Below are 15,641 nucleotides of genomic sequence, written 5' to 3'. Positions count from 1 at the left end.
CCATGCAGCTACGAATCCATGTAGCTACATGTTGACTTAGAATGCTACATATTAACATTATATATGCTCTATTGTATTTTTATTTATTTTTGTTAAATATTTTCCAATTACTTTTTAATCTAGGGCAGGCTAAACTGAGATGATTGCAGCCTGCTGTTTGGTTATGTGTTTGACTCCTTGGTGTTATGGCTTTGGGGGCCCACCATGCAACTTTTTATTGCCCTTTGAGTGAGCCAAAACATGAACTCAGAGATTGTGGTGTCCCCAAAGATGCATCCATTGCTGGTAGAGCGTATGTGCAGAAAGGATGGTTGTTCGCTTTGCTTAACAGCTTAGAATCATTAAAATGACTGTTCTCTAATGGAATCCACCTAGTTCTTTTCTTCCTGTTCATTTCTGGGCCCAGCACATTGTCCCTTTGCAGCATCTACCTAAAATATATACTCACTTGATTGACCTGCCATCCAACTGTATGTTATTATCTGGATAATAGGTTCTTTCCAGACATTTTGTTTTTCCTGTAGGGATTAGTAGGTCAATGTATTTTGAATATATTGTACATCTCTTTAAGGAGTCACTGCAGTGTATCAGGACTTGATATTGGTGGAGAAACCTGGGCTTCACAATTTGTAGAGAATCCCTCTTTTGATTTGACCTTGGCAAGCTATTTTTTGTGACATCAACAAACACCTTTTGCATGTACATGTTTTATTCTTAGTTTGAAGTTGATAATTAGAGTTAACAATTATATAATAATAATTATTTATTGGGGAATCTTGTATGATCTTAACATGAATGAAAGACATCTTGATGAGGAGAGCTTTTAAAGGCTGTATTTTAGAGTTTTAACAAAAAATCAATTACTTTTTGATCTTGATAGCTTTTTTAATAAACTAAATTTAATTTGACATCATTTTTAGAGCATATTTAAGGATTGCTATTTTTGCTTCTGTCACTAAGTATATATAGGAGGAGATGCTATCACCAATTGATTATCTCAAGTTCATAATTGGATGGCATTGTAAAATCCAAGCAGTGCTTCACATCCTAACAACTTCATTTCTTAGGATAGTCATGCATCCTACATGTTAGTTATTAAAATATTTACATACTGGCCATGGTGTGCTGGAACCATATTCTATTCTTTAAGGGCATTTACCACATAAATTCTGAGGTAGAGAGTGTTGCTTAACCAGAGTTTTCATTTTTCCCCTTGTCTTTCCACTATCAACAAACATTTTTAAAGCACCTACTATGTGCTAGGCACAGTGGCTAGAATTTCTTGATGGTAACTAGTGGTACCTAAAATGCCCTTAAATTTGTGAAGCTGTTTGATTTATTACATTGCATATTGCTACTGTTCTTTGAAAATGTTTTGACATTTCAAGAAGTGAACAAACATGTTGGGAACATAATTATGACTCCACTTGACTTTGGGATTTTAATAAATCATAACCCTTTACTGTCATATTATGGCTATTGTACATTTGTCTATCCAGTGCAATCAATAAATACTAAATACCTGCTGATGTGCTGAGGATAAAAACACAAAATGTTGAACAGCGCTGTCATTTCAGATCATCTTCCTGTTGGCGTTATCCCTTAGAAACAAGCCTTTATTCCTGGTACTAATATACTTAACCAGAGCAGTCCTCAACATTTTCCATTCCTGCCTGCTCTCCCTCTCTCCTTCTACACCACCATTCCTCAGGTTCCTATGTCCTTTTTTTTTTTTTAAATTTACCCCTGATTTCAATGGTGTAAGGAGGGACATCCCTCTACAGCGCAGATCTTCACCATCTTTCTGTACCTCATGGTCTTAGGGAGTTGCTGAGGGATACTGAGAGGTGAAATTAGTCGCTCAAGGTCACACAGTCAATATATGTCAGAGATGGAATTTGAACCTGGGTCTTCCCTTATTCTGAGGCTGTCTGGGTGTCTATGCCATGCTACCTCTGGTTCCTGCTTTTAGTGTATTTAGGCTTCTAATAGCTTTTTTTTGTTAAGTAGTCATCTTCCTTGCTTTAAGAAATTATTAGTATGGAATAATTAGTATTTCTGAAGTACTTTAAGATTTGTAAAATGGTTTCTTTTAACAATGCTGAGGTAGAACAATCAGTGCTATTTGCTGTATAGGACATATACTCTCATATATTGTCCATGAGTGAGATAAGAAAACAAAAACGTGATTGAATGTCTTAGTCTAGGATGTTTTTCTTTTTTTAAATTAAAATCTTAGCTGAAGTTCCTGTGATACAGCTTCTTTTTGCGCTGGAGAATTACATTTGGATTTATGAATTGAATAATAGTTTTTTGAATTTCTTTGAATATAGATTGAATACTAATAAAAGATCATCTTGGAAAGAAATGGAGATTTTTTTTTTTATTTCTTAACATGATTCATTATGTTGCTTGTTTTCTTAATGTTTATCCTGGCATCCTTCATGTTAATTCCACTTGATCATAGTGAATCATTTTGCCAGGATTTTATTAGGAATTTTTGAATTGATGCTCATTAATAATATTAGTCTGTAGTTCTTTTTCTTGGCCTCATCCTTCCGTGGTTTAGTTAATAACACTATACTTGTCTTAGGAAGGGAACCTGGTGGAGTGCTTTATCAATTTTGAGAAAATAGAATTCTAGAAATCTGGAGCAGGGTTCCCTTCTCTTTAATAATTAGTTCAGTTTCCTTTTCTGAAATAGGATTATTTAAGTTCTCTTGAACATTTTGTATTCTTGTAGGTAACCCTATTTTTCTTTTAAGTTTTTTATTCTGCTGACCTACAACTGTGTTGTAGGTTCTTAGGATACTTTTAATTTCTTTAAGCTTCACTTTGTTCATTTTTAATTTTGTTTGACTTTCCTACCTGTGTTTTTAGTCAGTTTGGCCAAAGGTTTAACAATTTTGTTAATCTTCGGAGAATCAGCTTTTAGTTTTATCAGTTTTGTAGTCTTTGTTTTCCAATTTATCCTTTTCTCTAATTTTTGAGATTTCGTCTTATGTACTTATTTTGGGTTAATTTGTTGGCTTTCTAATTTTTATTGCATATTTAGTTCTGTTTTGTTCATGTATGTTCTCAGGGATATGATTTGTCTTCTAAGGACTGTTTTAGCTGTGTCCTAGAAGTTTTGATATGTTATCTCATCACTATCATCGGCTTCCACGAAGTTATTGTATCTGTGGTTTTTTTTGTTGAGGATGTCATTTTTAGGTCCATTTCAAATTCATTTTTAAAAGAAGGCTTTCATATATAGGTGGGTCATCTCTGCTAGATTTCTGTTGCTAAATTGTCATTGTCACTTATAAGTAAATGACACTGATTAATGTTGGAGTTTTCTCCGTAGTAAGATTGCCATTGTTTCAGTATTGTTGGTAACAGTAATAGTTGAGAATGGTTTTGACTCTGTCAAGCTGTTGATTTTTTTAAAGTGTAGGTACATGATTTCAGGTTTGTAGACTACTTTGATTATAAGAAGAAACTTTGTACAAATTAAGTTATCATTTGAAATTCATTTATAATAGTGATAAAACTAACCTAGAGTTTTGTTTTATTTTCCTGCCCTTTAATTAGATACTATGTGCCTTTTGGATTCTCTTTTTTTTTCTCCTGATTGACTTGTGAATTCAATTTTCTGGAGATTTTTCTCTTGCTTAAGACGTTTCCCTACTTGGGAAAAGCTTTCTATTTCTTTTTCCTAGGAATCATACATAGCCTTTGATACTGCCTTTAGAAATGCTAGATTTACTTGGATAGATTTTTAGATTTTAAATATAGAATGATATTTCAACTAAAAAGCTTCATACCAAGTATAAAAAGTCACTAGCTCAGGAAGTGAGCTAGCTGGCACTGGGTTATGGGGGAAGGATACCTTGGCAGAAGTTAGACTAGCGAGTGACCAGAAGGGAGTTCATATCCACCCTAAATAATTCTACACAGCACATATTCCTTGCTTTGTTAAAGCCACTCTCCATCTCCATGGTGGTGGTGGTGGTGGTTGTCATCGTTGTCATTATTCTACCAGACCATGATTTCATCCATTCGGGAATTTTATGGTGTGGCACTTCCTTCCACTAATGTAGATTGACAGATCCTCTGTGATCTTTTAGTCTTGGAGAGTTTTTCAGGACACTGACTTGCCTGTGGATCACAGAGTATGTGTAAGGCAATATTTAAATCCAGATCTTGATTTCAAGTCCTTTCTTCAACCAGCTATATAAAAAATTAGCTTGGGGAGAGGTCAGTTTGTAAATGTCCCATTACTTTGAAAATTGTTGTTTCTACGGTCATCTTCCTCTTCATGACAATCTGAGAAATAGGAATGCCTAGCAAATGGAAAACCAACATGCCTTTTTCTAGCAGGTACTCGATTGGTCTTTGAAGCCACTGCAAGCTTTTGCTGTTGAAGCAAATGAAGTTATACTGCAAAGGAGTGCAGAGTGAATAGAAGTGCATGGTATCTTCCATCTGTTCTCTTTAGCTAAAGCAATTTTAAATTCCCCATGACTATCCATGGAGGTGGAGTTAAAATTAAGCTATACAGGGTTGAATTTGCCCTTACCAGTGCCAAGTTTACATCACTCAATCTTGAACTGAGGTAAATGTTGCACATGTCCCCAAGAGGGTCATAGAAAAGACTTATCTTACCATTATATTCCCCTAAATCAGGCTATATATTACAAATGGTTTCTATTTTTTAAAAGAATTTTTTTATTGATATTTTTTGTTGTTCTTATATGTTACATTTCCCTAATGTCTCCCTCTCTTCCTCTCCTGGAAAGCCATCCCTTAAAACAAAGAATAAAACAGAGAAAGAAAAACACAGTGTGGGTAAGCTAACCTACACATCTAAAAAGTCTGATGTTTGCAGTGTTCCATACCACCATAGTCCTCCACTTCTGCACAGAAGGCAAGGGGGTGCTTTTCTGTACATGCTCAACTTTTACATGGTTTTGAAGAATGTTCATTCAAATCAGAGAAACGATGAACTCAGAAGTCATCTGCAGTGAGCTCTCCTATTAGATTGTTTTAAGTAAAGTGTACATACTTGTATCATATCTATATTTTAAAGCGATAGAAAGGAGGCTTCTTTCCAGGAACTCTTTTCTTTACAGTTTTTACTCCATTGGTGTCCAGCATTGTTGTGAAGGAGCCTATAGGGATTTTAGTCGGAGCAATGCTCTTTTTCACTTCGGCATTGACCTCAGCTCAAAAGTGATTAATAGTTCATTGTAGGTCGTTGAACTAGTATTGAACTTCCTGGTGGAAGCCTGACACACCTGTAAGTGCCCATCATCTATTATCAGCACCCATGATTGGTGTAAAAATATCAGGCTCTCTTCACTTGAAGCAGAAGTGTCTCCTTATTTGAATGCATACTTCTTAACATTTTGGGGGGAAGTATAGTAGAAGGGTCAAGGTAGGTTTTGCTTATTAAAGTTGAATTGTCAAATGAATAATTTCCGGGTATTCCGGTATGTTCTGAATCTTATTATATGGCCAACTGTTTTATTTAGAGGTGCACTATTCAGTTTTCCTTATCTATGTTACTGGATTTTCTTTTTCCCACATTATTCTCTGAAGGTAAAAAAAAAAAAAACTAAAAACATTTCAAGTAAGAAGGAGCATGATCTTAATAATAAAGTGGCTTACCAGATCATTCTAAGGTTTTATTCACTCCTTTATCTTTTGTTTGATTACATGATGTTTACAGTTGTTTAAAGACCTTTCTGTACGACTACATAGTTTCTTCTGCACATTTTTATACATAGTTTTCAGTAATTTGTTACACATTTCCACTACTTTAAATAATCCAGAGTTTAATTATAATCAAACTTTTAAAAATATTTTTATAAGTTCTTTTTAGAGTTACTCTTTTTAAAAAGCTATTTTGGCTTTTTGATTTTGTTCTGTTTGCTAATAAATGTTCCTGTCAAAGTTCTGAAGTATAATCTTAAAGTATTCGCTGGGAAATTAATTTAGGTTTATTCTTGCTTGTTCTTAATGATCATCTTTCTAGTTCCCCTACTTTGCAAGCTTAGAGTCATATTGACCTCTCCCCTTCCCCCCACTTCCAAACCAATCCATTACCCAGCCTTGTTCATTCTACTCCACAATATCTCTCGACACTCTGATGACCACAAGCCTGATTCAGGTCCTCATTTCCCTCATTACTACAGTTTTCTAATTAGTCTCCCTGCTTTCATGCTTTCTTCTCTCCAGTCAGTAAGGTCAGGAACATACAGTATGCACACCGGTAAGAAATATAAAAATGTGTGCCATGTATGAGAGAAGCTTAACCAGTGTAGAGGAAAGGCTTTGGTGTAGGTAGTGGCACCCAAACAGTTGCCAGAGCACAGGTCTGACCACTTCATTTTGCTGCTCGAGAAAAACTTTGATGGCTCCCTATTTCTTCTAGGATAAAATGCAGATTTCTGTTTGGTTTTTAAAGCACATCTCAATTTGGCTTCAGTCTATCTTTCCAGACTTAATTTTATATTACTCCCAGAATATACATTCTCTTTCAGCCAAATTGGCCTACTTGTTATTCCCTGTAAATGGCATTCTATCCATTGCCTATGTCAGGACCGTTGCACAGGCTGCCCTTCATGTCTAGAATGTACTCTTTATTTACTTCCATTTCTTGGAATTCCTAGCTCTTCTGGGATTAGTTCAAGTGCTGCTACCTACAATATAGCATTTCGCCAACAGTGTTTAAGCTTCTCACCCCAAACTACACGTACGTATTTCTTATTTGTGTACATTGTGTACATCGTATCTCCTCAAAATAAAAACTCCTTGAGTGTAGGGACTATTTTATTTGGATTGTATGCCTTGGAGAAGAGCGGATTCCGAGGGAACCTGATAGAAACCTTCAAGTACTTGAAGGGCTGCATTGTGGAGGACGTATTCTATGTGGCCTCAGAACCAGGAGCAATGGGGTGGAGGTTGGAAAGGCACATTTGGTTTGCTGTCAGGAAGAACTTCCTAATAATTATAGCTGTTCAAAAGTGGAATGGGCTGCTTCTGGAGGTGGTAGGGAAACCTACATTGTTGGTCTTAAAGTAGTTGGTTTATAAGCATTTATTAAGTGTATACTGTGTGCCAGCACTTTGCTAAGAGCTGGGGATATAAAAAGGGGTAAAAGACAGTTCCTGCCCTTAAGGAGATCACAATCCAATGGGAGAGACAACAAACAAGTGTGTACTAACAAGCTATATACCAGATAAATAGTAAGTCAATAACAGAGCGAGGTCTCTCGAATTAAGAGGTTTGGGGTGGGGGAGATTGGGAAAGACTTCTTTAGAGGGTGGGCTTTTAGTTTAGGACTAGAAGATCAGTAGTTGAAGAGGAGGAGGGGATAGCATTCTAGGCATGAGAGGCTGCCAGAGAAAATGCTGGGAGAGGAAGGGTAGAACAGCCTGGAAGCTGGAGTCCCTGGATTGAAGAGCATTGGAAAGGTAGGGCCAGATTGGTGGGGCTCGGTTATAAAGGGCTTTGAATTCCAAACAAAGGATTTTGTATTTAATCCTGGAGGTCATGGAGTTTACTGGTCCCTGGGGTTTATTGAGGGGTTTGTGTGACATAGTTGGATTTACAGTTTAGGAAGTAGAGGCTGAGATGGCCATTTGTTAGGGTTTATTACAATGGGGATCCTTTTTTGTGTATCTAGGGGGTTACCATCAAGGTCCCTTCCGACTCTCACCTTCTCTTCTTTATGTCTTCAGGACTTAAGTGCATTTGCCCTTAGTAGGTGCTTAATAAATGCTTGTCGCATTAAATTTCCACTTTAGTGGATAAAAGTGGTTGGTGTAGTTTCATTTCTCTGATTATTATGCAGGTTAAGCATCTTTTTAGTTTGCTGTCAAGTTTGCATTTTCCTTCTCAAGTTGTCCATAACCAGTCATTCTTAACCTGGGGTTTGTGAACTTGTTTTTACAATATTTTCATGAATGGATTTCGGTAGAATTGGCTTCCTTTATAATCTTGGGTATCTTTTTTTTATATAAGAGGCCAGGACAGGAAAAGAGTGAAGAAAAACTTGCTTAGATCATTGTTGGTCAGAAGTGAATCTTGCCAACAATGTCTTTTAGAGCTCCTGGTTCCCCATACCCCTGCAGCATTGAACTTTATAACTTATTCATATTGAAGATTCTGTATTTCAGACTTTTATTTGATATGCTTTTTAATATGCTTTCTTTTAATTTTAAAAAAAAAACAAGGCTTTTTATACAAAATCATTTAATCTCTTTTACTAAATGAATTTTTATCTAATGATTTCTTTTTGAGTGATTAAAAATATCCATCTCTCTCCATAGTTAAGGCAAATATATTCCTGTTTCCATCTAATTCTTTTTTCTTTTATAACTTGCTTTTTTAACAGATAGTTGATCCATTTAGAGTGTATATTATGGTGGTATGGAATAAAGTGTGGGTCCAAACCCATTTGTTTTTTGCTATGCTGTTTTTTCTTGGCATCTTTATAAATTCTCCTTTTAAGTAACTGGTGAAGCGAAATTAAATTTTATAGCTTACCAAAATTATAGACAGAATAGAGATTAACACTGATGGTGGTGATAATGTATTAAATGCTTTTTGTTTGTATTATCATTTTTGAGAGTTTGCAGAGTTAGTTCTTTAGGCTTATATACTTTGAACCAAAGCCATCACAATGCGCTTTTTCCCCCCAAAGGACTCATGAGATTAGGAAATTAAACCCAGTTTATTATATTAAAATATAACTTACTGTATGATCACTAAGGCAAATACTTTATTAAAATCACATAATGCATTTTAGTCTTTAGAATTTTAGAACTTTGTTTGATCAACTCCCTACTAGTGATGAGGAACATGAAATAGGCTGTAGCAGATCTGAACTATTAATATAAATTCATATGAGCCTAGAAGAAGTCGACTGCTTTTCATTATTTCTAGTCTTAAAAGTTTTCAGTTTTCAGAATGGCAAATTTTAGTTTGAAGCCAAAATGTTTTAAATATTCGTTGACATAATTTTAAAGATTATAAAAAATCGGTGTGATCTATAAATGTAGGAACTAAGTTAAGATTTCTTTACATAAATCCATAATTTAAGCTGTTTGAGTGTTCCTTTCACCACTGCATTACTACCCAATGTTATTTTCATATCATAAGGAAACATAGGAGTAGAACCTAATTGGACTTTGAATTAATTATTGTGTTTTTCTTTCTTTTTTTTAAACAGGCATTTGTAAAAGATGTACATGAAGATTCAATAACAGTTGCATTTGAAAACAAGTAAGTCCTTGGAGGTGTGGTTTACAGTCAAGTTTTTTTTTAAAGAGTCAAATCCTGATTATACTTGAAATATCACTCATAAAAGTTTTAAATATTTTAAAAGTTTACATAATTTAATATAAGACCAAGGTTGTGTAAAGCTTTCTTTAAATGGTCATATAGTAATTTTTGACTGCTTAAAATAATTATTGCTTATGTTAATAATTATTATTTTTTTAATTTCAAAAAGAAAAGTTGTTATATACCAACTATATTACTATGGGATACTGCAACATGAGTCAGAAAAAGTTTTCGTGAGTTTTTTGAGCTGGTTAAGAATTAGCAGGTTATTAAAAAGAAATAGAATGACATTTCGGTGCTGAACTTTTGAAATCATAGAGTTGTATTTTTAGTACATTTCCAAAGGTTCTTAGATACTTTTAAGTTTTAGGAGTATTATAATTGCAACTGGTTTAATAACAGTTTCTCAAACTAGATTTTGTACATTCCAGGAACTTTGAGATTTAAATGTGCTGTCTTAACAGGTTTTTTTTTTTTTTGTGCTGTGCCTAACAATAAAGTAAATTGATTTTCCATCTTTTACAAATTATTCATTTCTTAAAAACAACAAAAAACCTAATTTGTATGCCTTTTTAGGAATATCCATTTAATTGGCCAAAAGTTGCATGAGCACATTTAAATATTCAGCCCTTTGGAATGATTTGGCCCTTTAATACCTCTGTTTTTCATATAAAATCAGTATATCCCCCCTACTTAAGAATCTTCCATAGCTCATTCTTGTCTCTAGGATAAAATACAAACTGCTCTCTTTGAAATATAAAGCCCTTCGTAATCTGGCTCAAGCATTATATCCAGGCTTGATTATACATGCCTCTCCATCATATGCTCCATGTTCTGTTCACATTGGCCCATTTACTTTTCCTTTCCAGGATTGCCTACCTCACTTTCATGCCTTCAGCAGTCTATTTCCCATGTCTAGAATGTTCTACCTCACTTCCGCCTCTCAGAACCCTTAATTACTTCGAGGATTAGAGGTTTTTCCTGATACCTCTAATTGTTAGCTGTTTGCCAGCCCTCCTCCCCTTCATCACTGTAAATATCCTGTATTTATTTTCTATGCATATGTTGTATGCCCCCTCCCCCAGCATAATGTAAGCCCTTTGAGGATAGGCACGGTTTCACTTTTGTCTTTGTATCCCTATCACCTAGTTCGGTGCCTAGTACAAAGTAGGCACACTTATTAGTGGTTGTTGATGAATTGATGTGGATATTTCAGTGCTATATGTTACTTTCTGTACAACAAAGCAAGCATGCTTCTTATTATATACCTTATTATATTATTATTATTATATACCTTAGTCTAGGACTTGTAGTTTTAGAGCAATTTAGGGAAGCAGAGATCACTGACATGCTGGGGAGAGGAAAGATACCAGACTTTTGGGAACTCTCAAGTTCCAGTCCTACTTCTGACTGCCTGTATGACCTTGAACACATCATTTTACCTGTCTGGATCTCTATTTTCTCACATTCCACTCCTGGTCTCTGTGCCTTTTTATATATTTGTTCTTCATACCTGGAATTCACTCCCTTCTCACCTCTGCCTCATGGAAGCCTTCTCTTCCTTCAAGATGCATTTTAAGCTCCTCCTTCTGCACGGTGCTTTTCCTGATCCACTTTTGTGTTAATACCTTCTCTCTCAAATTACCATATATTTAATTATTTTTTATTTATTCTCTTTATGTGACAATATATACTTGTTGCCTCTCCCATAAGAATGTAAGTTTTTTGTGAGCAAGGATTGTTTAATTGTATTTCTATTTCCCAGCACCTAGCCCAGTTCCTGACACATAGTAGGTGCTTATTAAATACTTGTCCATTGATTTTTCTAAAAATATAAGATGACAGGGTTTTGACTAAATAGATATATCCAGAAGTGATTATAGAAATTCTAGGAACTTTTAAAAATCAAATATCTAAGAAACATTAAATTGTTATTGAGTGTCTGGAAGAGAGTTTTCAGAGTAATTGTTAAGAAAAGAATAAAGAATGAGAAGAAAGTCAAACACTTGTAAAATTTGGCAGCCTAAACCCCAAACCAAATGTTTGGTTGTCTTATAAATCCTTGAATGGAAGCATCTCTTAGTAGATCTCTAGAGAGTTTGCCTTGGAGTTCGGAATATCCAGGTTCAAGTTTGACCTGTGAACATACACTGTTTTTATGATCCTGGACAAGTCATTTAATATCCCTGTGAGCCTGAAAATTCTCCGAAGACCATAAGCTGCAGAGCATTTGGTGATCTACGTTGGCAGAGGCAGTTTATTTATTTATTATTTTTAGTTCATTAGGAGTTTATTCGCTATGCCAGTGAATTCACAGGTTTAGATTAGCTACGAGGTGGTTTTATTCTTGGATTGATAATTATATCATAGTAAGTGTTAATGACTACTTTCTGCTATTAGACAGGGAAATACTCCCATCTGTAGTCTCATGAGCTGTGATTGTTTTAAAATATTAGTGTTGAAGTTGGGAAGTTAAGGGGAAAAAAATTTTTTTTTTTCATTTTTTTTTTTCATTTTTGTTTTAGTAGTAAAGTATGTTTTTATGACAGCCATTAGCATATTTAAATCTCAGGAAAAGTATTTCACTATGAATTATGTTACCTACTGAAGCTTTGAACAGTAAGGATATGTTATAGTTTACATAAATGGAGTCAAAAGATAGCACATTGAATCTACTCTTGCATCTGGAAAACTTACTATACCTGACCAGGAGTTGGCACACCTTTAGCTCTTTGTGCCATGAGCAAGGAAAAGCATTATCCTTAGGTGCTTCGGGCAGGCCTGTGGCATTCCCTGGGGAGAACTTGAGAAAGGAGGTATGGATGGTAAGGGGGTACTACAGCTGCAGTAGGCAGTTGGATCTCTCTTTAGTGGTGTACATATCAGAAGTTGCATAGTCCATTGTTAGCCTAATGATGTCTCCATCAAGTCTGCTTGATGTGGCTTGTATGAAAAGCTTTGGAACTTGATTCTATTTCTAGTAATATTGGTAATATATTGGAAAACTTCTGCATATTACATTTTAACTCTTCACAAAGGGGTCTTAGATCCCTTGGTAAGTTAGTTTTTTCAGACTGGTCTTACTTGTTTGTCTCCCCTACTAAACAAAACCCTGCCTGTATTTGTCATATGTGGGGCCTTTCTTTTTAACTGACTACTCTTGAATTTTCTTCTCTTATTCTCAGTCACTCAGTCTAAAATAATCATTATTAAATACTGACCCAAAACTCATTTATTATTGTGAATTCAAAAATGTCTTATCTAGTGAATGTCATCATTACAATGGGTTGTGTCAATTCTTTGCCCTTTTTCCCCAATCACCATTACATACTGTTAAAATTATACCATCCTTAGCTCAAGTCATCAAGCTCATTATCTTCTGCAGCTACTATGTCTGCAGAGAATAGTATTTCTGTCTTCAAGTGATCATCCTAGCAACTTGAAATGACAGCCAATTTTTTATACTTTGAATTGGGGTCCATGACATGGTTGTGATTTCTTGTGTAGGGCTCCACCATACTGTCATCATTGAGTAGGTTCCTGCTGAAGTGTTCTCTTCCTTATCTTTAACATACCTTTTCTATAAAAACTAGTTTTACAAAAATAAATTTGATTTTAGGCTGTATTATGTTCCATTTTTATCTCTCTAGCCTGAAGAAATAGCCTAAAAGTAGTGTGTTTTAGATGTCTAGTAATGTTTTCTTTAGACATAGTCTTAGCTTTACCTTCCATCCTAGCAAATTTCCTATCACTTGTATCCACATAATCTCATCAATTTTTAAAAATCAGTATTTTATCCTTTTGGGAACAACATAATTATAAGGGATGCAAAGTATTAGCATGTTGAGTTTGCAATAAAACGTCACTAATTCAGAATAAATGCTAATCCTAATTGCAGAAGTTAGTGGGTTAGCCTTCAAACACATATAGTTACTTCTCCATAGATGGTGTAAAGGTAAGCTTTTCTTTAGCTGTGGTCATGACCAAGTTATGATAAGTTCTGAATTAATGGGGTTTTATTGCAAATTAACTGTTAGCTCACTGATCCCTAATTCATTATAATGTCTCTACTTGAGGGGAAAAATACTAGCATTGCTTAGCATCAACGCCCAAACTTAGATTTGGCAGCTTTCCTGGTGGAATCCGTATGTTGTTTTTGCAAAGTTTATTTTTTAATGCTTTATACTTTTTGAGATTAAAAAAATTATAAACTTTGCAAAATCACTCATTATTTTAAAAAAACAAACCAAAAAGCAAAAACACGCCACTTACCTAACTCCTATAGGCTCTCTCTTCATCGGATTTCTGTGGCTGAAACGACCTCACCAGCACAGTGCATGCTAGAACGTTGTACTGAACAGCAGCTAGGAATCCATGGCAAGGCTTGACCTCGTGGGACCTAAAAATTAAGGGGGAAAAGTGAGTTTTGAGTTGCTCATATGCCAACTGCCCCAGTTTGCTTGGTTAGGGCATTTAGCATTTGTTTCTGTCCTTGTTGGAATGTGATTAAGGTTCTCTTGGAAAGTCAAAAGTGTGTCTGCTATTACTAACACTTGTACTGATATTTACTAACTTCTTTAATTCAAATTTTGGAGGAAATTCGTGCTTTGTCCTTAGTTTAGAACTTTGAGGGGATGAAATCATTGAAAAAATTATTTTGAAAAAATTGCCATGCTGCTTTGTTGTGGTTAGGAAAATACTGTAGTTGGAACTAAAAGGCTACTGTGCTGCATGCCTTCTTCATTGGAGTGTCTTTCTACTGCCCTTCTAAGCATAAAATTGATCATTTTAAAAACACTTGCTTTCTTTCATACTAGAAAAAGATTGGAGGATTACATTTAACCAAATATTGCTTATTTTTATTAGAAATTACATGCACAGTAGGAAATGCTCACTATTTGATTTAAACAAGAAAAACATTTGAATGAATGGATTTTTTTCTTTTTTGCAGTTGGCAGCCAGAGAGACAGATTCCATTCCATGATGTGAGATTCCCACCTCCTACAGGTTATAATAAAGATATCAATGAAAGTGATGAGGTTGAGGTAAGTTCCCTGCTCTCACTTGAGTATAAGAGGAGTAGAATGTATTTGAGATCTGTGGCTTGTTGATTTTTTATATATTTTCTTTAAATTCTCCTTAAATGGTATACTTCAATGGGTATGTATTTTTCCCAGTTCGTGGTGACATTTTTTTAAAAAGTACCGATCTCTAAAATTTTGTGTGTGAGCAGTGTCTGGAATGCCCAATCTTTTGTTACTTTTGGCTTCCTGGCCCTGCCACAGGTAGCTCTATTTTCTCCTTTCCTCAACCTCTAGGAGTATGTCGGTTAGAAGACTTGAGTCACGAGCTGGTTGTGAAGCTACAAAATACCATTAAGCTTTGAAAGCTTCCCCAGACATCCCTGGGAAATGGTAGCCCTTGAGCAAACTTACCTTGGTCCCTTGTGGTTTTTTTGTATGTAGTGAAAATTATCACTTTGTTAAAATGATAGCTTATTTTACCTTTCTGTTAGCACTTTAAGCAAATTTGGTATATGAATATCAGTTGTACAAAATGGTATGTTAATTTTACACAAAGATTCTGGACTGAACATAAATTACTGTAGGATTCCTTTAAATAGTAAGCTCCCTTAGTGCATTCGAAATTATTCACTTTACAAAAATGTGACATATATGGTGTTGAGAGAAGCCCATTATTTCTTTTTTTTATTTTTTAAGTTAATTTATTTATTTTTTTGATATTCACTTCCACAGGTTTTAAATTTTCTCCCAATCCTTCCTCTCCCCCCTCCCCAAGACAGCATGCAGTCTGATATAGGCTCTCCATATACATTCCTATTAAATGTATTTTCACATTAACCATGTTGTATCCAAGAATTAGAATGGGAGGAACCATGAGAAGAAAAAAACAAAACAACAACAAAAAAAGAAAATAGTCTGCTTCGCTCTGTATTCAGACTCCATAGTTCTTTCTCTGGATGTGGATGGCATTTTTCATCATGAGTCCTTTGGAATTGTTTTAGGTCCTTGCATTGCTGAGAAGGAGCCCCATTATTTCTGAGGCACAACTTGTGCTCTGAAATATTCGTTTCTTGTACCTCGAACTCTTGGGAAGAAATGAAATAAAATAAATTGCTAAACTGGTCACATTTGTGATTGTATAATTGTATTCACAGTGCCTAACACAAGAGTATTTACTTAATAAATACCTATTGATTGGTTGATCTCCCCCTTGAAATTCCCATCTATTTGGTACTTTCCTCTTGGCCTTTAAATTCTAGCTTATGTTACAGTTCAGAGTGTATT

At 35.0% G+C, this 15,641-nt stretch overlaps 1 protein-coding gene across 13 annotated transcripts in view; it reads left to right on the top strand.

The window, feature by feature from the left end:
- Nucleotides 1-15,641, top strand: part of FMR1 (FMRP translational regulator 1) — a 71,266-nt gene that overhangs the window by 24,631 nt on the left and 30,994 nt on the right. For 12 of the 13 annotated variants that reach the window (XM_036739937.1, XM_036739938.1, XM_036739936.1 and 9 more), the window contains exons 2-3: nucleotides 9,221-9,273; nucleotides 14,285-14,378. In XM_036739937.1, the coding sequence (XP_036595832.1) occupies nucleotides 9,221-9,273; nucleotides 14,285-14,378 (147 nt within the window). Of the gene's footprint in view, nucleotides 1-9,220; nucleotides 9,274-13,618; nucleotides 13,753-14,284; nucleotides 14,379-15,641 lie in introns of all 13 variants that reach the window. The other variant, XM_036739941.1, reaches the window with a different exon arrangement.

Source organism: Trichosurus vulpecula, chromosome X (assembly GCF_011100635.1).
Source record: "Trichosurus vulpecula isolate mTriVul1 chromosome X, mTriVul1.pri, whole genome shotgun sequence".
Lineage (NCBI taxonomy): Eukaryota > Metazoa > Chordata > Mammalia > Diprotodontia > Phalangeridae > Trichosurus > Trichosurus vulpecula.
The sequence above is the reverse complement of the archived record's forward strand: the minus strand, read 5'-3'. Positions and strand labels throughout refer to the sequence as shown.